Consider the following 25016-nt stretch of genomic DNA (forward strand, 5'->3'; position numbering starts at 1 on the left):
TACAGTGTACTGCAGTGTGATAAAGTGGAGGCACTGGTTTTAGCACACCACGAGCAAGCACCATCATCGATATGTGGCACAGCTAGGCATGGTCTCTGAGATTGCGATCTTGAAGCAGCTACGTGTCGCAGCGAGAGAGATGCACTAAGATAAGAAAGAAATGTTGCCTGTGCGCAGTCACCGGCCGAGCGGCGGTGTGGCATATTCGACGCAGGAATACTGAACTGCCGCACCAAATGTGTCCGGAATCCAGTGAATCTGCTATGCTCGGTGTACAACGGTCAGTATTTTTTTATTTTGGAGACTAGTCTAGTTCGCTATATCTAGTGGCAGACTTATCTTATTTTGTTAAAACGAGGCTTAAAATACACCGACTCTCTAGGGATTATAAGGGGAATTGCATATAGTGCTTCATTATATCTATTATTTTCTTGTATCTTGTTTCATTATCACGAGGTTAAAGTGTGTATATAGAAGTTTGCAGCACCATATATCTCAATGAATAATAATTTTTTTCAAAGACCCAGCTCCCCACTTAAGACATATCCCAATTCTGAAGTATTAATAGCATGTACGTATAGTAAACTACCCAGTTAATATCTCAACATTGCTGCGCATTACGTCGTCACATGAAAATCTTGGCTCGGTTTACATTTGCTGCAATCTAAATGGTTCCATGCAACACACACATAAAAAGATGCTCTATACACTGATGCCGATGTAGAGGCACACGAGCCATCGACCAACGAAAGCAATCAGTAACAGCGGCACCTGCTCTACACAAAAATCCGCAAGGAAAAACCCTTTATGAAAACAGATCACATCTAGGGACTGATAATGGCGCTGACAACTCAAACGGCAGCGACGTAACAGTGATCCATACCAGTAGGGCGTTAGTCTTGCCCCACAGGCTGGCCACTGTTTCGAGCCTTTGTATAGCATTGGGTAACTCCATGAGCGAGAATGCACTAACCACGAGGTCAAAGGCGATCTGCAGAAGAAAAAATGACAAGTAGATCACACTAATGTTGACCGAAAATGTTAACTGTAAAAAACTCTAAATAAGTTACTCTGGAGTGCTCATACAACCTTACTAACTCTTTTTAATCATGGTTACAAACAAGCACGTGAACAAAAGCAAGTGATGTGTGAGCAACGAATGCCAAGCAGCGAGTCTCAGCATGTCATGGAAAAAATCTATCCGAGCTTGCTACACAGTTATATAATGCATGATTACTGCGTTCAAGCACCCTGTCTCAGCTTTACCACTCAGGAAGGATAAGCAGTTTCTCTTTGGAGATGGGAAACTTTGTAGCATTTGTGCGTACACATGTGCTTTTGTATGTGGGTCAGTAAGTGAGTAAGCAAGTTAATGAGTAGGTAAGTGAGTCTGCAAGCATGTCAGTCAGTAGGTGAGCGAGTTTTTGAATATGAGTATGTGAGCAAGTTCGTGAGTGGGTAAGCAAGTTAGCATGTGAGTTTATCATACCAACTTGTTCAAAAACAAGTTCTTTCAATCCTACAAGAAGACGGACCATTTGAGCAAGTGCAGTCATATTGTGGCAGTACAGTACTACTAGCTTCGTGATTTTGACCTGTTTCTTCTTGCAATGTACTCACTTTATCTGGCACAGTTAAACTACTGCCTGTCACCTGTCCTAATAACCGTGGTATCACCCTAACAGACACTTGGCACAGGGGATGTGACCAACTGTCTTGTTTAAGGTGGAATGTTCAAGATTTACAGTCCACTGCTGTCCTGACTGCACAGTGTTCCGTCCTAATTGCAGCATCCGCACTGTGAACAAAGCTGGGGTGAGACTGCGCAAGCACCTCGCTTTACAAACGGTCACTTGCATGCCCATGGTTCGCCGATGTTGTGTTTTTGTCAGCAGTCGTCAAGAGGGTGACGCAGGAACGCCAATTAAACACTGTCTGCTCAGTGATGTAGGAGGCAAAGCGACCATTTGGAAAGCACAATGCTCGTGCAATCTCACCCTTGGAATATAACTTGGCAACTGTGTAACCACTGTAATGAAAGTTCTGAGGATAAGTAACTTTTCATCATGTAAGTGCACTTATTCATACTATGTATGACAATGTTTATTATTTGCATTGTCATGTTAAGAGGAAGCTCTAGCTCAAGGGCAACTTGGATTTCTATATTCAAAGACATGTAAAATGCAGGAATGCTTTTATGAGACAACTGTTGGACCAAAATTTGAATTAAATTGGTTGCATCTGAGTGAAAAAGCTAAATTATAATGAGCCTAGAAGCAGAATTTTGAATTAGAACCTGGAATTTTTTACGAACTTCCTAGAAATTACGGGTGTACGAATATAAAAATTTTCAAATACGAATCGAACATGAATACTCAGCTTCCAATGTCAAATAATGATATGCACATGCATTTATTAGCAAGTTGGGTTAATTTGTTATGTTGGAACATTGCAATTAAATTGTCAATGCAAAAAAACTAATTTAGTAAGCCATTACACTAAAGGATTGTGTATTTGGCTCTTGTTGACTTGGAAAATTGACTAATTCCCGCTACCTGTCCTCGCCAGCCTGTGCCTTATTCATCATCATCATCAGCCTAGTTACGCCCACTGCAGGGCGTAGCAGACAGTGTTTAATTGGCGTTCCTGCGTCACCCTCTTGACGACTGCTGACAAAAACACAACATCGGCGAACCATGGGCATGCAAGTGACCATACTTCTCCAACTACCCCGGTCATGTACTAATTGTGGCCATGTTGTTCCTGCAAACGTCTTAATGTCATCCGCCCACCTGACTTTCTGCCGCCCCCTGCTACGCTTCCCTTCCCTTGGAATCCAGTCCGTAACCCTTAGTGACCATCGGTTACCTTCCCTCCTCATTACATGTCCGGCCCATGCCCATTTCTTTTTCTTGATTTCAACTAAGATGTCGTTTACCCGCGTTTGTTGCCTCACCCAATCTGCTCTTTTCTTATCCCTTAACGTTACACCCATTATTCTTCTTTCCATAGCTCGTTGCGTCGTCCTCAATTTCAGCAGAACCCTTTTCGTAAGCCTCCAGGTTTCTGCCCCATATGTGAGTACTGGTAACACACAGCTGTTATACACTTTCCTTTTGAGGGATAGTGGCAACCTGCTGTTCATGATTTGAGAATGCCTGCCAAACGCACCCCAGCCCATTCTTATGCTTCTGGTTATTTCAGTCTCATGATACGGATCCGTGGTCACTACATGCCCTAAGTAGATGTATTCCCTTACCACTTCCAGTGCTTCGCTACCTATCGTAAACTGCTGTTCTCTTCCGAGACTGTTAAACAATACTTTAGTTTTCTGCAGATTAATTTTCAGACCCACCCTTCTGCTTTGCCTGTCCAGGTCAGTGAGCATGCATTGCAATTGGTCTCCTGAGTTACTAAGCAAGGCAATATCATCAGCGAATCGCAAGTTGCTAAGGTATTCTCCATCAACTTTTATCCCCAATTCTTCCCACTCCAGGCCTCTGAATACCTCCTGTAAACATGCTGTGAATAGCATTGGAGATATCGTATCTCCCTGTCTGACGCCTTTCTTTATAGGGATTTTGTTGCTTTCTTTCTGGAGGACTACGGTGGCTGTGGAGCCGCTATAGATATCTTCCAGTATTTTTACATATGGCTCATCTACACCCTGATTCCGTAATGCCTCCATGACTGCTGAGGTTTCGACTGAATCAAACGCTTTCTCGTAATCAATGAAAGCTATATATAAGGCTTGCTTATATTCTGCACATTTCTCTATCACTTGATTGGTAGTGTGAATATGGTCTATTGTTGAGTAGCCTTTACGGAATCCTGCCTGGTCCTTTGGTTGACAGAAGTCTAATGTGTTCCTGATTCTATATGCGATTACCTTAGTAAATAGTTTGTAGGCAACGGACAGTAAGCTGATCGGTCTATAATTTATCAAGTCTTTGGCGTCCCCTTTTTTATGGATTAGGATTACGTTAGCGTTTTTCCAAGATTCCGGTATGCTCGAGGTTATGAGGCATTGCGTATACAGGGTGGCCAGTTTCTCTAGAACAATCTGACCACCATCCTTCAACAAATCTGCTGTTACCTGATCCTCCCCAGCTGCCTTCCCCCTTTGCATAGCTCCTAAGGCTTTCTTTACTTCTTCTGGCGTTACCTGTGGGATTTCGAATTCCTCTAGGCTATTCTCTCTTCCACTATGGTCGTGGGTTCCACTGGTACTGTATAAATCTCTATAGAACTCCTCAGCCACTTGAACTATCTCATCCATATTAGTAACGATATTGCCGGCTTTGTCTCTTAACGCATACATCTGATTCTTGCCTATTCCTAGTTTCTTCTTCACTGTTTTTAGGCTTCCTCCGTTCCTGAGAGCCTGTTCAATTCTATCCATATTATAGTTCCTGATGTCCGCTGTCTTACGCTTGTTGATTAACTTAGAAAGTTCTGCCAGTTCTATTCTAGCTGTAGGGTTAGAGGCTTTCATACATTGGCGTTTCTTGATCAGATCTTTCGTCTCCTGCGATAGCTTACTGGTTTCCTGTCTAACGGCGTTACCACCGACTTCTATTGCGCACTCCTTAATGATGCCCATGAGATTGTCGTTCATTGCTTCAACACTAAGGTCCTCTTCCTGAGTTAAAGCCGAATACCTGTTCTGTAGCTTGATCCGGAATTCCTCTAGTTTCCCTCTTACCGCTAACTCATTGATTGGCTTCTTGTGTACCAGTTTCTTCCGTTCCCTCCTCAAGTCTAGGCTAATTCGAGTTCTTACCATCCTATAGTCACTGCAGCGTACCTTGCCGAGCACGTCTACATCTTGTATGATGCCAGGGTTCGCGCAGAGTATGAAGTCGATTTCATTTCTAGTCTCACCATTCGGGCTCCTCCACGTCCACTTTCGACTAACCCGCTTGCGGAAAAAGGTATTCATTATCCGCATATTATTCTGTTCTGCAAACTCTACTAATAATTCTCCTCTGCTATTCCTAGAGCCTATGCCATATTCCCCCACTGACTTGTCTCCAGCCTGCTTCTTGCCTACCCTGGCATTGAAGTCGCCCATCAGTATAGTGTATTTTGTTTTGACTTTACCCATCGCCGATTCTACGTCTTCATAAAAGCTTTCGACTTCCTGGTCATCATGACTGCATGTAGGGGCATAGACTTGTGCCACCTTCAATTTGTACCTCTTATTAAGTTTCACAACAAGACCTGCCACCCTCTCGTTAATGCTATAGAATTCCTGTATGTTACCAGCTATTTCCTTATTAATCAGGAATCCGACTCCTAGTTCTCGTCTCTCCGCTAAGCCCCTGTAACACAGTACATGCCCGCTTTTTAGCACTGTATATGCTTCTTTTGTCCTCCTAACCTCACTGAGCCCTATTATATCCCATTTACTACCCTCTAATTCCTCTAATAACACTGCTAGACTCGCCTCACTAGATAGCGTTCTAACGTCAAACGTTGCCAGGTTCAGATTCCAATGGCGGCCTGTCTGCATCAAATGCCCGCATCAAATGCCCGTAAATTCGAAGGCATTTGACTCTGTGCCAGTTGTCACATATTGCACTTGCTGTCAGCAATAAGCTGAGAATTGGGGATGGCACTGCAAATGTGAAATTTCAGCGCACCTCTATATGTATTTCCATTTCGCTATATATTGGCTGGCACGGACAATCTCTCTCGAACAGTGCGTTGCAAATGGAGCGAAGTGTGGCACAACTGCCTCGCTAATAGCGAGCGTGGCCACGATTCACAGCAGCCGCCACCGACAGACCTCCGCTCACGCAGCACGTTTCCGCACAGACGCACGCTACTCTGGCGCCACCTCGTAGGCCCCGTAACCGCAAAGTCCGCCGTGTGCGGCACTACGCATTTCTTCTCATGTTTTCGTCATACCATCCTCCTGCGCTTTCCTCCTCGCATTGTTTACGATAATCCCATCTTTCATCTCCCGCTGCACGCAGCGTCCGCTCCCACATTTTGCTGTGCTCGTTCACTCGGTTACGAGGTAGGACGCTGACGCTTGCTGCAGGAACGCGCGACCAAGAGCTGCGCTCTAAAAGTGCACTCTCGCTGTCTACAATCCCTTGCACATTGCTACTTAGAGGCTGGTTTTCCCGCACAGTTTAGCCGTTCAGTGGATAAGTGTGCTTTCTAAGTTAAATTTCGCTAGCGGCACAAAATCATCGCAAAATTCAGCACAAAATAGTGCCAACATTCTTAGATAAGATAGAAACGAATTCCAAGAACCGTGTTTGCTCCTGCACAGCCAGAAATATATTCAATTTGATTCCATTATTCATACCCAACCAAATATTGAAACATTGTCGAATATGTATTTTCAAATCGAATACAAATATTAAAAATATAATATCAAGAATATTTGAACTTTTCGACCATTTACACACCCTATAGGTAGAAACTGGCAAGTTGAAAAAAATAATTCAAGCACAAAGTTTACAAATCCTGAACTCTGCACCAAAAGCAGATATTGAAGCTCTGTAAACTGCATCTGCTAGAGTAGCTAAAGCAAACAAATGTGGCATACGGATTTATATCATGTTTACGAAGGCTATGCAAAAGCCCTACACACAAATTAGTGGTATATTTCAGAGTGATGTACAATACATCAATTTTGTCCACTTGAGGACTACCATTAGGTGCAGTTCCCAGAATTGTGATGTCCTTACATACTACTGAGTTACAGAGCCGAAAATGTGGTATAGTAAACTTTTTTTTTAATTAGCAATTTTCAACAATTAAACAATTCAAAAAATGAGCAATATTCTTCCTACAGTCACTAGATCTTAACATTTTCTTTCAAATGTAACAAGCCATATAAAGATTGGTGCAGTGGCTGCCAAGATAAATTTCTCTGTTCCCATGTATTTATATAGGAGTGGCCAAGCTGAATCTTCCTCTTAAGTTAGTAGTCTTGCAGCCCTCAATGATTGCCTAAACACTTTGCTAGTTTGCTTGCTTGCTTGTTTGTATCTTTGTTTGTGAGCGATTGGTAAGCGAGAATGTGAGTGAGTGAGTGAGTGAGTGAGTGAGTGAGTGAGTGAGTGAGTGAGTGAGTGAGTGAGCGAGCGAGCGAGCAAGCTGTGGCGACAGTGGCTGTGCAAGTAAGAGAGGGGGTGGGCGGGTTGGTGGGTGAGTGAGTAATAAAGTGGGTGTTAAGTGAACAAATAAACAAGTACGTGGTTGGTATGGAGGGTGAGTGAGTACTAGAATGAATGAGCGAGTAAGTGAGGCCCTGCAAGATCATTTTGCCACAAGCTGTACAAAACATCACACGCGTGCGCACGCACAAAAAGAAACTTCAGCTTTCTTGCATCTTTAGTGCTGTGTTAATACAACTGCCACATCAAAGTGGTGCAAGAAACAAAAGGCAAGTGGAAGAGTGAGTGAGCAATCACCTTATCAGTGGCTGGAAGAAATTCTCGCTGAAAGAAGGAACAACACCTCCCCTGTCCATTGGCGTTTTCACCTACATATTGAGAATGTCACATAGTTGTTGAGTGTTGCAGAGGGAACCATGACAAACACCAAGCAAGTTCATTAAAGTGGCAATTCTTATATCCAACACAACATTTCAACAAACACACCCAACACTTCAATGCATGTTTGTTCAACAAAAGTGCAAAAGTAGCAGCATACGAGATGAGCAAGCCACAGTAAGTGCTAAAATGTACGAATGCTCTGCTTCCACGTGACGCCTTTCTGCATCTTTGCGTCAGACGTGTACACTTTCATGTGCAATCAACTTGATTTCCTTTCGCACCTCTAGTAGGTGAAGAAGCTTGCATTTTTGCAAAACTAATAGTATTTGTCTCAAAAATACTCCAGAAATATTCAATTCGCTTCCAACTCAGTCTTTATTATTCAAATTTGCTTAGAAATTGAAAATTTGTTATTGACACACCCCTACTTTTCAGCTACGGCCAGGGTAACAAGTATCTAGCTCTAAGCCACTTAGTAGTCCACCTGAGCTTGCCTGTTGTGCAGATAAGCTTGCATTACGCCGTACTTATAGTTAGAAGCTGCGTTGGGTCAAATTTTTTTGAAATTGATGCGAAGTGAGAACAATTCTACATGGCCTGATGACTGTTCTGAAGGCTACCATGTTGGACATGAGCACGTTTAACAAAGATTCCCCCAGTAATCAGGGCATCACTCATATGAACAAAGTGGCCAGACTGAATGAGTGAGCGAGACAAGAATAAGCAGAGCAGTGCTGCTGCCGCATGTGCCTGAAGCGTCCAATGATTTTTGGTTCAGCATGTCATATGTAATATCAAAGGCCATAGATCTAGACTGAGGAACTCACAATAACACATAAATGCACAAAAATATTCTTGAGCCATTCCATTCACTATGATGCAGTGCATGCTGGCCATTCCATTTCCTCTCTAGGTATCGCATGCCGTATATCTCGACTCTATTGAAATGCTTTACACACAAAAGCTTATTCTTTATTTTGTTTTATGTATATCCAGTAAAACTTCGTTCATTTGGATTTTACAAAACTGAAAAAAAAATGTCAGAATTAACTAAATGTTGAATTATCGACGGTATCAATACACAAATGCTTACAACGTCAACACACTCTTATTTACTGAAAGAACCAGCAAATCCTGTTTCCATTTTCCACAATATTAATGCGGAAGCTGCAATTCTCATCATCTCGTAACTGATATGCGCTTGCAGCAGTATGGGCCTTGCGACTTCCTTCGTAGCACAGCTGCAGTGTGCATGTTCATGAGACACACTTTTTCACTACTGCGCACATTGCAATTATTTTTTAGCCAGTGAGCTGGTCGCGAACAGATCGTCCGTTCATCACAAAACAGGCTTGCACCGAGTCAAAACGAAATTACACGTCGCAAACACAGCGGATGAAACCACGGCCGCTGTCAACGCAATTGTGGACAGTTACCGTGCGGTTCTGAAGGCCCATGGTTGACCCGCCCACCAAGTCTAAACGAAACTATGATTTGCGGCAACAACTGCGCACGAAGCCAGCATTGCTATCGACGCAATTGTAGATGGCGACAACACAGTTTTGAATGCATGCGGCCGACACGCGCTTCGAGTAAAAACTAAACTGCTGTTTTCCGCAACCGCTGCGGACGAAACCACAGGTGCTATCAACGCAATCATGGATGGTGACTACGCAGTTATGAAGCCACGTGACTGACATTGTGTTATGAGCAGTGGAGGTAAATGCCCGAATATAGGCTTTAAAGGTGAAAATAGGGACGCAGCATTCCAGCGTTGCCATCATTCACGTACGATTTCAGCTGATGACTATGGTGATTGTCTGAGTTATTGGATGTGTGGTCTAATACGTCAGAATTAAAGAGAGTTTGATTGCATTAAGTAATGCATACACCAGCCGGGAACAGAGGACAAGTTCAAAGTATGATTTTCCAAATTAACCAGAGTTGAATTAACCAGGTTTTATTTACTGTAAATGTTTTAAGCAAGTAACTCATGCCTGCAGAATTGTCCTTAATATAGTGATCTCAACCTTAAGACTAAAAGAGCCCGCATCGCCTCGACAAGTGGGACCGTGGTGTGTCTTACAAGCGCTGAGTACAACATGTCACACATTCTTTGGTAGAAATGGACAGTGCAGAAGTGGACCCCTCTATATGATGATCGCACTGCTCTACTTCGGCGGTCGCTCTTGGTTGTGCAGCACATGATTTGAGAGGTGCGTTCGCAAGGACATGCAAGTAATTCAACCATTTGGCCATTTGTGTTCCCTGAAGTTTACATTTATTTTCTCAGTACAGTCGCTGACTGCTTTTTCAGATTCCAAAAATTTGTACATGTTTGATTATTCGGTTTGCTTCACGGCACCACCATTCTTGCCATAGACCATAATGTATAACAAGTGCCGAAAGTTCGGACACCTTGCAACCTCTCGTTCGATTTTTCGGACACTCCTTAAGCCAACTCAATCAAGAGCACCATGCACCGACTCTGATCGGTCCATGGTTCGACTTGCTGAACGCAATTTTTGTTTTGAACGGAGCTTCCTTGCTGCCCCACGAAGTGGCGCTACTGCAAATCCCCGCTCATCATTGTTTCCGCCTGGCTCGTGGCTACAGCCATTGCTACAGCAGTTCCGTTGTCAGCTTAGTAAGCCATGTCAAGACAATCCAGCCGCTGATATGTTTGTTTCTTCGTGCACGACGCTGCAAGTACGCGACGTTTTTCGTGTGTGCAACTGGTGTCAACGTGCTGGCGCAGCGATGTTTGCTTTTTCTGCTGCGTTGAGGTTGCGGTCATCCAACGTGGCATATGGAAACATCCATCAAGTGTCTAATTGCACCTACAGTGCCTGCGCAGACTGTGCTGAGGAATGCCGGCAAGTGGGTGCTGGGAGGCCTAGGATTTGCCGCCTTCCGATATGCTCCCTACGGACACCGAAAATGTTCTGCCGAGCATTGAGATTCCGAACACCGTCTCATTTGACAGTTGCACAGGTGCTGACACTGCTGTACTGACATGTGCAGAACTCAACAACGGTGAGATCATTCGTCAGGTTTCTGCTGCACCGCCGGACGAAGACTCCGACTCGAAAGATGACACACCATGTGCTACGCTGCCGTCGCATGCGGAGCATGTACAAGCAGTGACTGTGCTTTCAGCCGCCTATAGTGACCGTACGACCCTCTCCGAGATTCAGGCTTATCTGATTGCACGTAAACGGATCAGCGTGCAATGGCACGTTTACGATTTCTTCAAGCCTACTGCCGAGCCCGAATAAGCGCGTGGAAATAAAAGATTTAGTTTTTTTTTCCTTAATCTTCTTTTTCGGACACCTGTTTATTCAGGCATTTCCGCAGTCCCCGTGAGGTCCGAATAAACGGTCGGCGACTGTATATCTTCATGGTGGCATTGAAATTTCAATGTATTGAAATCGTGTATAAACACATTTAGTTATACTGAGGTTTTTAGACAGCTTTAGCTACCTATTCAGTGATTACCCTCTGCAGACTAGTGTTTGTAGATGAGTGCTACTGAATGATGAGTGCTACAGTCTGAACGAAGTGTGACAGTGCGTCCACTTCGCTCCGTCATTGTGCAGCCGCAGGGAAGGGCATATCGCTCATGTCTCTGAAGACCTTATAACACACTTTTCAATCAAGGCACCAGCCCTCTTGCCTTAGCTTCTGGCCTCTGCATGGCTCACACTCGCTCTCGCAAGAAATTGCATGCCCTATGACCCTCAGCAGCATGGGCCTCTCATGCACCATCAAAACTGGGACAACAGGATGATGACTATTGCACCAATGCACCTCGGCTGTCCGTACAGTTGCCGTTGCAGAAGGAAGCGAAAGTAGGCAAAAATGCAGTGAAATATGTCCTGAAACTGTTTGCGACTTCAAAAAGCTTTTGTTACTCTCATAATGCGTGCAAGCCGTGATACACAAGTAGTGTTTATGACCTATAGCAGTACAAATATTATAAAATTGCAAGTACCTACCTGTGGCGAGTAGCCTTGCCAATCCATGCATTTCATTTGAGATGTCGATGCTGAAGTATTCCTGGAAGTATTTAGGCCAGATACTTCTTGCAGCCCTGTTGAAGAGGAGAAAAAAATCATTACAATAATGTTTTCCGTGAAAAGCCTGATAATGCTAAGGCATGCCTGCTCCTCTAGTGTAATAGCAAGCAGCAAATACCAAACAGCAGTAAACCTGTGTAAGGTAAATTTGCTTAATTTATTACAGCCATCTGTGAGAGAGCAAGTAAACTTTTCTTTTAACCCCTTAACTGTGTTGTTATTCTTACAATTTCTGTGCCGAAACTGCTTACTTCTTTAAAACTTGATATCGAATATTTTCCTCCCAAAAAGCAAGTTTTCTATGTCTAAAAAAAAAATTCAAGCGCATACCAAGTCAAACTAGCATAATAAAGTTTATTGCTCATAAAAAAGGAGGCCAGCTACGTGCTGGTAATTAACAATAAAAAAACAGTAAGAATGCTGCTCGGAAAGTTTTACCATTCTGACAACGCCTTACCGGGTACGTCCAAAAACGGAAATCAAGGAGGCTTCATGGGGATGTCGTTCACGATGATGCACTGCCAGTTATGCGCAATGGCGTCTTCCGAGCAGGCTTCTTCATTAATAAAGGGAAAATGAGGCGTCCACCTAATTGTAGCAATAGCTACAAAGGGAACCCATATGGGTTCTTTGAAAGAAAAGCCTAGCAGTTCAAGATAAATTCGTCCTGGCCTGGGACTCGAACCCCGGACCACCGCCTTTCTGGTGCAGCCACTCTACCATCTGAGCTAAGTAGGCGGCTAACAGATGGCTAGCCGCCTGGTGACGGCTTTGGGTTCTGACTAGGACGAATTTTTCTTTAACTACAAGGCTTTCTTTCAAGGAACCCGTATGGGTTCCCTTTGTAGAAATTGCTACGATTAGGTGGACTTCTCATTTTCCGTATTATTTACCTCTCTCCACCTTGCGGGTTTCCGCAGAACTATTATGTCAAACTCTTGCCTTTGCTTCGAGTTATTGACAAGTTCGACTTCGCCCTGCCATCTGCTCGGGTTCGAGTCCAGGACCAAGACGAATTTTTATTCAACTGCAAGGTTTTCTTTCGAGGAACCCGTATGCGTTTCCTTTGTAGCAACTGCTACAATTAGGTGAACATCTCACTTTCTCTTTATTAATTAACTGTCTCCCTATCTCCACCTTTTGGGTTTCCGCAGAACTATTGCGTCAAACTATTGCCTTTGCTTCGAGTTGTTGACAAGTTCACTTTGCCCCGTCATCTGCTAGCTGCCTGGTTACAAGTTCGAGTCCTGGACTAGGACAAATTTTTCTTCAACTGTGAGGTTTTTCTTTCGAGGAACCTGTATGGCTTTCCTTTGTAGCAATTGCTACGATTAGGTGGACGTCTCATTTTCCTTTTATTAATTACCTCTCTCCACCTTGCGGGTTTTCGCAGAACTATTACGTCAGACTTCTTCATCTGATGATTTGGTAATCTTGAAGTCATCGCTATCGCTTTCGTGTACAGTAACAAACTGTGGTGTCTGAATAATTATTGCCCTAAGAGCTGGACGATCAAAAAAGGCTTCTTTTCCGCAACAATGGACCAGAAACACATGTGTCGCCTCCACCAGACGCCATTTTTTGAAAGAAACAAGAGTTGCCCTCTGCGATGAGGTTCTTTCAATTAATGAATTGCTGCTGAGGCACAGCCTCGGCGCATGAAGTGACGAAGCCGTTCGTCATCGCACCACAAGCCATTCATTAAAAAATATCCAGCACAAAGAGAAAAAGAAAACTCTACAAACCAATTAAACACACAAAAAATAATTTAGTCTCCAAAGAAAGTCCATCAAAGTCAGAATGGGATTACAGTTTCACAGTCTGCAGAAAACTCCTGGTCACCCCCAGATGAACAACCGGGATCCAGTGATGCAGGAGTAAGTCTGGTTGCGACGTAGCGAACATGGGCATGTGGCCTTGGCATGGTAGAAGTCTTGATGCCGAACACCAAGTCCAATAGTTTGACCTCTGCTCCCAGTGAATACCGTAAAAACCGGACTATAGGTCAGACCGGAATATAGGTCGATCCTCCTACTAACGAATTCTAAAAATGAAAAAAAAAATCTTTTTCAATGGCAAAAGTACCGAAAGACACCCTTACCTTGAAACAAATGCGACTCATGCACAATAGTGACAGTAGTATTTATTTAAATGCTGCTTCCATGTGCACCCGACCAATTTCTAACAGTATCGCGCGACCATCGACCCGCGTGCTTGTCAGCACCTTATTTATGGCGCTGAGCGGCGAAACAAACGAGATACGCACATGTGTACATGTGCGCTCACTTACGCTTTTTCGCCGCTCCGTGCTGTGATGCTAACATACTGACAAACACGCGGGTCGATGATCGCGCGATACTGTTAAAAATTGGTCGGGTGTACAGTACGCAGAAGGGCACGAAGTGCGCGAGTGGCACTCCGAATCAGAGCAACGCGTTTGATTAGAGTGGCCCGAACTAGAGTTGTATGACGAGTGCTTTTCGCTGCCCAGTCCAGAGGCGCGTGCGATCTCTACCGCTTTCAAATGGATGCATTCGGCTGTCACAGGCAGCGATCTTACACGCAGCTCCCGGACAAACTCCGCAACCTTGTCTTCCAGTTTTGTGGTCCGCTGCGGTCCGCCCATGAAATGACGTTTTCTGTTGGTTTGCTGCTTCTGTCTCTGCCAGTACTGAATGCTCTTTTCAGATACTCCAAATTCGCGCTGTGCCGCGATGTTGCCGTGGGCTTCCGCGCACTCAATCGCCTTTTTCTTGAAGGCAATGGCGACTTGTCGTCGGCTTCCACTCATTTTGGAACAAAATGTGAAAAAGCAGTCTTTAACCAATATAACTTTGTGACAATGTAAACGCAAAAATGCGGTGCCACAATGTGGCCACGACACGCTGCTGCGGATGGCGATGGCTATAGTGTACTAGAATAATACCATAATAATACATTATTCTAGTACACTATACCGATGGCGAAGGCGCTTCTTTATTTCACCTGCCCATAGTTGCAAGACTTCCGTAGCTTTTCCGCCAATGTCCGGTATATAAGACAAGGGTCCACTTTTCGCAATAGATTTTTGAAAAAAAGTTCCACCTATACTCCGGTTTTTAGGGTAGGCTTCACTTCTTCCACGTTGATCGGAACCTTCCTACATGCTATCAGGAGAATGCGGTGACCACACCTCTGGAAGGTCGCCCTGATTCAGTAGAAGGCACAAAGCACAGGCCTGATGCCCGACGACTTCACTCCTGCACCAGGAGCACTGGCGAACTCCTTCCTCCGTGCAGGCTTGTTGTTCCACGTCTCTCCGGTTTCTTTTTCTTCAGTTTTCTCTGCTTGCTTGTGGTTGTTGTTCTTGCTATTAAAACCATTCCTTCGGTGCCCTTGTGCAACCGCTGCGGCATCTCGGCATCATCCTCGCATGGCTGACCCTTTCCGATCACGGCACTCGCGCACTTGACACGTCAAACCACCCAAAGAAATATGAAATGGTGGTTAAAAAAAGAAGAAATTACCTGCCAACTACAGCCAACTGCAAAGCGGCACACCAACTATCCCGCAAACAAGCGTGTCTCATTCAAAACGCTAAAGATGAGATATTATCTCTAGAGGACAAACTACACTCGTCCAAAACGGTTTTGGGACGGTTCATTCAGCAAAGACGAGCTGTGCTTGTCCAAAACGGCTAAGAGATTAAGGAACACAGCATTGATAGATTTTACTTTACAAAGTACGAGCAGCTTAGCCTCATTACAAGCAGACAGTTGGTATGCAAGAAAAATTAAAGATCGGTAGTGGCATTGCCTCAATATCCACGCTCCAGCTTCCTGTGATGTCACCGATTTCAGCAGTGCAAGCAAACGAAAAATGCTTATTAATTCATAGAAAAGAAAAGCTCACAGTGACTCTGAAAAATTCAATACCTGTGGGGTACATCTATGGGGTGCGTAAGGGTACATCTGCATCAAGTGAAAAAAAAAACATGAGTGGCAAATCAGGAGGTCACAAGTGGCAGTTGGTGAATGTGACAAGATTGTACAGATTGCTGAAATGGGTCTATGACCAATTTTTTGCAACATCGTAAAAAAGAGGACCCACTGAAAAGTTAGTCACATAGTCACATGACCCAACCACAATACGGTGGCGTTCATTTGCTACTCTCAAGATGACAACGGCCAAATGTGTAAAAGCGCATGCTTTCTCGCAGTTTTAAATGAAATAAGGAACTTGGGACGTCAGTTAGTGCCATGTAACTGCAGTATTCTGCAAAGTGCAAGTATGGGTGACCTTCACAACACAGTTTGCCGTACTCCTCGAGCATGGCATGCTGCATCCACTGTCTCTTTAACTGCGATTAAGACTTGGGTTAAGGCATAATATATGGTTGGTATAATATGTGTGCCGTAAGACCTGCATTGTATATGAACACAAGCAATGTTTTGTGGCATCTTGTTAAAACAGACGTTCGGGGAGTTGGACAGCGCTCGTCCGTGTCGTTTCTCCCTGCTTGTCCCCGTGAACACCGCGCTGTTCTGTTTCAAATTATGGCATCTGTTGTTGACAGAGTACATTAAGAAACACCCAATTAAGCGAAAATACTGAGACTTTGAAGACCCACTATTGTCACTTGTGCAACAGTTTCACAATCAATTAAATATATTACTAATATAAAAGTCAGACCGACCTTCACTTGATACTAAACATTCTTTTTTTCATTGAAGAAAGGGAAACAGAGCTTCAGAATTGCAAGCTCGATAAGTTAGTGAATGTTCATCTTCATAGTGGAACCAGCATGATGAAAGATAACGCACTGAACAGAAAGAAAGGGACAAAAGAATGCCGAACTCGCAAATTATTTTGTCAGAAAAATGATACACATAACTATAGCAAAACAAAGAACTCCTTAAGACAACCTGATGTCCCCCCGGTGGTGGTGAATCTTAAATAATCATGTCTGTAGTGTGTAGCCAGTGTTTGGATTATTCGGTACTTCATTTGCAATGCCTTCCACAATTTTAGGAAGCAGTCATATGCCCAATTTGAGTAAGAGCTGGACCTTGCCAACATTAAGAAAAATAAAGTGCAGGTCTTACATGAGTAAGTACGGTAGCATGCTCTCTCGCCTGGACGTGCACAGAGAGGCATTGGGAGATGAAAGAACTCATGTTAGCTGCTGAGTGACCAACAGCCCAAAGTATATATACGCCAGAGTGATAACCAGCATGCTAGATGAAAAAAATATAATGTAATGTTAATACAGTACGACGCCAATCTGCAATTGTATGATACCTGTCCTAGACCCCACGTAAACAAGAAAAAATATGCAAGGCACGCGCGTCCGAGAACAGGATGTAGCTGCCCATTGCTGAAGCTTCACGATAATACTCGCCCGGCCATCTCACGTGAAAATGCCGGCGCGCACTCAGTTTCTCATTTCGGTACCAGCAAATCTCCAGTGTCGTCGCACACGGCATTCATAGCTATCGCCAGCAATCCTATCGCAATAAGGATCTTTGCCTTTGACAGTGCAGGGTGCCATCGGAAGCGTAGCGCACGCATTTAACAGGCGATAATGAAAATGCGCTGTCATTCCCTGCTGCAGATGGCGATTCTATACGTTTTCCGGCTGCTAGATCCCATCTGAACAAGAGAAGGCGCCAGGCAAGCGCGATCGAGAACAGTATATAGCCGCCTGTCTCACGTAAAAACGATGGTGTACAGTTTTTTATTCTGGTACCAGCAAATCTCTGACCGAGTCTTTGCGTGCCTCATTCACAGCTGTCGCCGCCAAACTTATTGTGATAAGCATCTTCACCTATCTGTTTTACAGCGCATGGTGGATAGTGTCTTTGGTAGCACACTGCATGCACACTTTTAGTGTGCAATAATCCAAATAATCCGTAGGCGGCGCGATGTGACCACGTGTTAAAGCGAAAGCTTTGCTATGCCAGCCAGCGAGCCATTTCGGCTCGTCATGCCGAATGCTGTATGCAGGCAGCCGTATTCCATATGCCGTGGCCGACGAGCGACCTTGAGGTTGCCTTGAGCCGTCGTTGCTAGCAACGCCACAGATGCACTCCAACAGATGGCGTCGCCCCTCGCTTCATCACATGTGCTCCGGTGGGATAGAGGGAGAGGAGGTGTCGCTTCGAAGGGGGGGTATATATATATATGCGCTTCGCCTTAGTGTATTTAGACGTTACAGAGAGGGCAAAAGAGATGCAACAACGACAGAACGAAGCGAGGAAGAGACAACACACTCAAGAGACACCAGAAGAACACGCTGCACAAGTCGAGAAGTGTCGTAACGAAGACGCAGGTAGAAGAAGTCGTGCCACCTGCCGGAGTGAATCTTGAACTGCGGAAGAGACCGCTTTGAGAATTCGAGAGCGTCAGAATGAGACGCTGCGTAGACGACGTATCGAGGAAACGGGAGGAAGAACGTGCAAGAAAACTCGAGACCACAAGCGTAGTCATGGAGCTCTTGCTTTCGCAATTCAACTATGGTTAACCAGAGCTAAACCGCAGGCAATTTTGCTTTGTCAGGATCCGCCGTTGCCCACCAACTCGATTTCGTTTCAGTTTTCTGTGACCCTCTTAAACCACCACACAATGGGAAAACAAGATGCGTCTCGGGCTGCCTGAGCACCACCAATTCGATGCGCATTGGCATCTTGTGCCACAACGATCCATGCGACGCTTCACATTACGTAGCTCTCAACAATAGTTGAGTCTATCAAACCTTTTCTAGTTAGTTGAGATCGTATGTTTTCTCGGTTAGTATGGTTTTTCTCGCAGTTTTTTCCAAAATGTGTGAAGAAGGTTCTACTACTTCAACAGGTTTTACGACAATATAGCAAGCCAAGTTGAAAGTGGAAGCGAAAGATCATAACATTCGAACATAATGGCACTATCGCAATGGCTGTCGTGTCGGGTCCTAAAAATCGCGTGTTGCACACGCCGGAGAGTCTTTTTGGCTGCTGTTTTCTTTCATTTTCATAACATAAGTAGCTGTGTAGTGGTTCAGCAGGCCGCGTAGTCCTAGTCTTCTATGCATGTTTAAAGTTGTGCATGCATATACTGCAGTAATGAATATAAGGAAGTAATTAGTATAGCAAAGTATTTTTTCTGATTCCCTTTTAACTTCATTATAATAAGGTTCAAGTGTATGCGATGTAATGTGTTTATTTTGAATATGCAGTCCAATCTTATTTATCTCCTCTGGTTCTAATTTTATGTGAGCTTCCTTTAAATAATTTATTGCATTGGTTTGCAAAATATCTGTTCGTGAAGTTTCACTAAACAGCGTACCAATGGCTTCTCTGTGATTCGAGGAATGTAATAAGACCAACCTTATTGCTTTGCCTTACCTAGAACAACAGTTGCGAGGCTTCAAAGCTAGTCACCACAAAAACACTTTGTTGTGTTTCAAATTCAGTACCTCACGACTTGTGTTCTAGGTAAGGCAGAGCTATAAGGTCTATCGTACGGAATTTCTTGAAAGATACAGAAGCCATTGATACCATACTAAGCGAAATCTAGGGAGCAGATATTTTTCAAATCTTTGCAGAAGATAATTGAAAGTGACTTGCATAAAATTTGAACTAAAGGCAATAAATGGAAATAGACCTTATATTCGAAATGAGCACACAACATTACATATATGTACAAGATTTCAGCACTGTACCTTAAAGAATAAAGATTTGAAAAATTTTTTTGATGTCGTCTCTCGAATGTAATGCTGAAGAAGTTTTTCAGGCTCTTCAACTATAAGTGGAATTATCATGCCAATACCAAGCTTTCTATCTATTTTTGTCTCCGCTAGCAGCGATTGAAGTAGCAATTACTTGTGGAAGAATTATTACTCTCCGACATATTGACATGGAACAAATAGAACATCAGGTGGTCAAATTTACATTAAAAACTAGAATGGTAGGTTGAGTATTTAAAAAGAAAATTATCAGCAGAGATCAGTCATTCCTCCTGCTCTGAATTTATTTGGTGCTAATGACAGCAGCGGGATCTCACAGTGGGCAACAGCACCACCTGCTAAAGAACAACTGGTTCTTTGCAAAGCACACACTCTCATGCTTGCGTGCTACAGTATTGCATGTCACCGCCTCTGAAGTAGATGCCGAGATGTCACCAATCTCGGCTCCTACTCATGCAAGTCACGCGGTGCCAAAGTTGATCGATTGGGCAGTGGTTAATGCATTTGTAGAGGCGAAGTCTTACAGGTAATATTTATGATAGAGACCAAATGAAAAAAAAATAGTACGCCAAAAACATTTGATGCACTTCATTCATTGCTACCATGTAAAATAGCTTCTTTTTCGAATGAGCTTTCATAATGTAAGCAGCGTGTCACCGTCGTCTACCTGTACACACTGTAATCGTCTGTTAATGACAGTGGAGATGGCACTGGTTCTGACGTTGCTAACATCACAAACACAAGTCTCAGTTTTGTGTCTGCTTGCAGGCGATTGTCACATCCTTTTTGGTTCATGTTAGAATTTTGTATATACAGTAACTACATGAGCATGAACACACCATTAGCATTAGTCAACATCTGATGATTGGGTCACCCTGTGCACAAAACTTTTGTGGTCTTTTTTTGTAAGTAGGGACAGTTTCTGCTCCTGAATAGCAACTTAGTATTTGTTGCAGTGTTTGTCTGTACTTCTATTTGTAAACTTCAAGTGGTTGAAATACATGATTTCCAGGCATACGAATGTTTTCAGCTTATGCGAGATGCATGGCTGCTGTACTTGTGCGATTCTTCAAGATAGCCCTTATGTCCCCTCTTTTTTATGACAGGTTCTTGTTGAAAATGGGACACAAGCTGGACATAAGGCCGTTGCTGAAGCGCGTGACTTCATACTGATGGTCAGTCTTCCTATTGCCTTTCTATTAGAGTGAAACCTCGTTAAACCGTAGTTGGCCGGAGCTCGGAAAAACTGTGTGCTAAACGGTAGTGCTATTTAACCGAAATAGCATGAGATCGACCACTTTCCTGTCAGCAACGTAACTCAGAGAGAGAGTGATGGAAGGGGAAAAAAACATGCAGTATTTATTCACTTCGCGCGATAAAAGTGTTATTTTTGTTTGATGCCGCAGCGGCCTAGCAGCAACAACAGTGGCCTCAAACTTACTGATGCTAAGAGTGAGTGAGTGAAATCTTTTATTGAGTCTTCAAGAGTTTCGCGGTTACGAGGTCGTCGTCGTCTTCATCTTCTTGGTGCTGGCGACTTGAGACTAAGAGCCAACTTTTCAGCAAGCCCCCCTCTTCTCGGCAAACACTGGCATGGCAGATTCCTTCTTGGCGTTACGAATTCTTGATGCACGCGCGCGGTAGGACTGCAGAAGTCGCGGGGCGCCTTTTTCACTGCGGGGTGCTGTTCTCGTCGCCACGATTGCATTCATGAGGCTGACATAACGCGCAGCTTCTGCCACTGTGAAGCCTGTATCGCCTGTGCTGTAGCTTTCTGTGTCGTCCTTGTCACCGTCGCTAGCCGACACTCCGGCAACAACAGACGCAACGATGGCGAAAAGTCGAACCTCGTAGCCGACATCCCTTCACAGTCGCAGCAGTGCTGCCGAGCAACTTCTTTGTATTCCAAATGCCACACACCGTAGTCAACAGCAGATCCATGTCGCGTGCCAGCGCAGACTTCTTCGTGTCATGTTCGATAGCACGAACAATGTCTCATTTTTCTTCTACGCTGAGCATCCAGAGTCTTTTTCATCCAAGCTTTGGCGTGACGCGAGTCCTCGCATGCACGATGCCACAACGCTCTCTGGCACGCCACAGAAATGATGTTGATGTGGCTTCATGCGCGAACACACAGGGCGCTTGGAGGACGTTGTTCCGATCTCTGAAGCTTGTTGCTCCGCCGGTCTGCCCGACGGAGACGGCACACCGCCGTGCTTCCATGACGAAAAGTTGAAACATTACGTGTTAGCCGATACATAAGGATTAAGCTGGTACGGTTTATGCGGATACAATACACATTATGTTCAATGGCCGCTGAGTTGGGGATTTGACTTTACTACTTTTTTAAAAAAAATTCTGTTTAAGCAGGTACAGTTTAACGAGGTTTTACGGTATTAGGTGTTACGTGTGAAAGGCGAGAGAAGTGAATTCACATTTTATTTTTCGTGCATTGGGCATTTTTGCATGCAGTGCGTCAGTGGTTGGGGCTGAAGGCATGGTACTGGTGAGGGATGTTCCAGATAATCACATAGAAAGAGAAGAGCTCACAATGGCCATTTTTGTGACAGAAAGGTTGCACTGATCTGGATTGAGCACCGCACCTCTTGGATTCAAAAGAGGTGCAGAATTGATTTAGCCACACGTGCACACGTCGCATTATGCATTCCATAAAAGCCCGGCTGTATACATTTTGAAAACTGCATTTAATCGAAGGAAGCCCATTTTTATCGATTTTGGCTTGTGTACAGTCAGTTAGGTGGCCCCGAAAGATTTGTGTTAGGGGAAAGGGGTAATTTCACATGGAGGCAAGAAGAAGCAGGCCACCTTTTCAGTGTGTTCACGCATATGTTGCTGTGTGCGAAGGCGTGATATTTGGTTGGGATGCTCAAGGCTTAGTCGTCTGTCTATGCTGAAATGGTTTGTTTATTGGGTTCAGAATAGTTCTTGGGGCTCCTTTTAATGAGTTCTTTTAAGTGCACATGCTAACACTTGGCATGTTGTTTTCTTCAGATCAGCAAGGATGGCCGTCAAGAACCTGCTCAAGTGTTGGCAGTTGGAAAGTTGGCTTCGGCCTTTGTACATGTTTTTCGTTTTCCGAGTCTCACTAGACATCAGTGAGAAGCTGTAACAACTGCACCAGTAAGAAGACTGCGAAGAGAACTATCACCGTTCAGAACTAGCAGCTGTTTAATTTCGGAGTAGTACTGTAGAATGTCGTTAATAAGGCCTTGTTACGTAAAATTTCCTGCTGCCATTGTTCGTGCTCAAGCATAAATAATGACCCAGTAGAGTTATGCTTATATTTTACTGGTTCATATGTTCCCAGAAAACACAATCTTTCCACATCAACGTTCAGTACATTGCCAAACTGTAGTTGCATGCTACGTTTTCAGGCTGCTAAATCCAGAGTAAACAAGAAAATGCGTGAGGCGCACGCAATCAAGAACAGTAGCCACCTGCCGCAGCTACACTTCTCGTGTGATAACATTGACACACATTCACTTTCTTTATCTGGCACCAGCAAATCGCCTCCCAAATCGTTGTATGAACAGTCACAGCTATTGCCGGGAACCATATCTTGATAAGCATCTTAGCATATCTATTTCACACTGTGTGGTGCCATTGGAAGCATACTGCACACTCTTAATAGGCAATAACTCAAATGCGGATCATATAATATGTTTTCTGGCCGCTAGATCCCATGTAAACAAGCTTGAAAAGGCGTGAAGCGTAAGTGGTTGAGAAATGTAGCGGCCCACCACATCCATTTCTCCACAATATTCACCTACCTGTCTCCCATGAAAATGCTGCAGTGCACTCAGCTTTTTATTCGCGTACCAGGAAATCTCCTCCCAGGTCGTCGCATGGCGCATTTATTGTTATCGCCGCCGAACCTATTACTGTAAGCACCTTCATCTATCTGTTTTGCAGGGTGTAGGGCGTTGTGATCTTGGAAGTGTGCTGCACGCTTTTAGCAGGAAGTGATAAATCAAATGCATCTCCGTTCCCTTCTGTATGCGGCATGTTAGGAGCATAGCATTTTGCTCCAGTGGCATCCGGTGTTGTCCACCCAGCTCGATCTCATTTCACTTTCCCGTTGGCGTCTTATAGCATCATACAATAGAAAAACAAAAAAAAACGGGTCATGGGCTGCTGTAGCCCTACTAGCTTGATGTGTGTCAGCGGCTTATGCCTTGTGCCACAATGAATGCACAACACTTTACATTACGAAGAGTTGGTACAGTTGGGTGTCAAATAGTTTACAGTGGAACCCCGATTATATGACTTTCTCGGGACTGCGAAAAAGCATCGTAAAATGCGGGTGTCTTAAAATCCGAACATAATTTATACCTATAAAAATACTTATTTCGCATGACGGATTTACGAGAAACTTCAATGTAACCTATTACTCTGCATGGCTTGGAAACCCAAATTACCAAAAAAGTAAATGCGATAAGAAATAATGCTGCAGTACAGGTACCTATCATGCTTTATTCAAACGAACCTTTACGGCACTTCACTGTCCACTGCAACAATTCCCACCAGCCGGCACGAACTTTTAAAAGGTCGGTAAGTTTCTTTTGGACCTTGTTTGATCCATGAACCAAGAGCTTTCGCTCGAGTTGGGTAATGTCAAAAACGAGGTCCTCTGCGCCGTCGCGTGAAGCGACGAAGTATCAGATGCCGTCTATGTGCCCTAGCACCTCGGCGAACGTGGTAGGCACAGGCACGGCATCTGTGGCGTTGTCGTTGTCCTCGTGTGATGTCGCAGCGGTGTCGGCACTAGGCAAAGCCTCCTCGATCGCGTCGTCCAGCGACATCTCGCCACAGATCGCAACGTTGTCGTTGGCCTCCACGTACTTGGTGAAGGTCGTGGTGAGGTTTAAACCCTTGAAATCGGCGGCGGTGAAGCCTGCATCGGCCTTGAGTTGCATCGAGGTTGTTGCGTCCCCAGCAGAGGAGGCAGTCTCTTGCCTTTAGAGGAAGCTTTAGCTCGAGTGCCCCTATCTAAATACACGTAAAAGGAGAATTCGTTTTTCTCGGCAACCACTGCACCAAATTTGACGAGGTTTGTTGCATTTAAAAGACAAACTTAAAATCTAGTGACTGTTGGTTTCGAATTTTTGAGTTAGGTCGTCCATATTTTATTAAAAATTGGCAAAAATCGAAAACTTTCAGAAAACGAAACTATCATGTTTACAACTCTGTAACTCAACCACTAAAAATGATAATACAATTCTGTGAATTGCATCTAATAGTACATCTAAAGCGGAAAAAATTGATATGTTACACATGAAAATAAAAAAATTTAATCATAGGGAAATACAACTTTTGCAAAACCGTTGTAACCAACGTAACAAATTCACGTAAGATGCAAAGTGACACGTTGAATTTGTCCGCTTTGAGTGATCTAATGGCTGCCTTTTACAGAACCGCGATATCTTGATTCAGAGCTATGAATTTGTAAACTTCATGCTTTTATATTTTTCAAACTGTCGAGTATCTGAACATCTTTTAAACGAAATTCAGGCCCTAAATCGAAATTCTGCTCCCAACACTCACTAGAATGTAGCTTGCCCTCTCAACTGCAACAAATTTCATTAAAATCAGTCCAGGGGTTAGCTCAGAAAAACATTTTTGCGTTTTGCATGTATTTGAATAGGCCGCGTCGGAGTTGGGCCCGAGCTAAAGCTTCCTCTTAAGCCACAGTGC

The 25016-nt window shown here is 44.0% G+C and overlaps 2 protein-coding genes across 9 annotated transcripts in view; one reads left to right on the plus strand and one right to left on the minus strand.

Moving 5' to 3' along the window:
• Positions 1-22593, plus strand: part of LOC142575560 (uncharacterized) — a 54279-nt gene extending 31686 nt beyond the window's left edge. For 2 of the 5 annotated variants that reach the window (XM_075685010.1, XM_075685008.1), the window contains 3 exons: positions 178-280; positions 20408-20476; positions 22314-22408. In XM_075685010.1, the coding sequence (XP_075541125.1) occupies positions 178-280; positions 20408-20474 (170 nt within the window). In that variant the 3' untranslated portion in view covers positions 20475-20476; positions 22314-22408. Of the gene's footprint in view, positions 1-177; positions 281-20407; positions 20477-22313 lie in introns of all 5 variants that reach the window. The other 3 variants (XM_075685011.1, XM_075685012.1, XR_012826673.1) reach the window with 2 other exon arrangements.
• LOC142575555 (uncharacterized) overlaps positions 1-25016 on the minus strand; it is a 426302-nt gene that overhangs the window by 73907 nt on the left and 327379 nt on the right. For 3 of the 4 annotated variants that reach the window (XM_075684995.1, XM_075684992.1, XM_075684994.1), the window contains 3 exons: positions 11519-11613; positions 7437-7507; positions 884-991 (listed from right to left, as the gene is read on the minus strand). In XM_075684995.1, the coding sequence (XP_075541110.1) occupies positions 884-991; positions 7437-7507; positions 11519-11613 (274 nt within the window). The remainder of the gene's footprint in view (positions 1-883; positions 992-7436; positions 7508-11518; positions 11614-25016) is intronic. The other variant, XM_075684991.1, reaches the window with a different exon arrangement.

Source organism: Dermacentor variabilis, chromosome 3 (assembly GCF_050947875.1).
Source record: "Dermacentor variabilis isolate Ectoservices chromosome 3, ASM5094787v1, whole genome shotgun sequence".
Classification (NCBI taxonomy): domain Eukaryota; kingdom Metazoa; phylum Arthropoda; class Arachnida; order Ixodida; family Ixodidae; genus Dermacentor; species Dermacentor variabilis.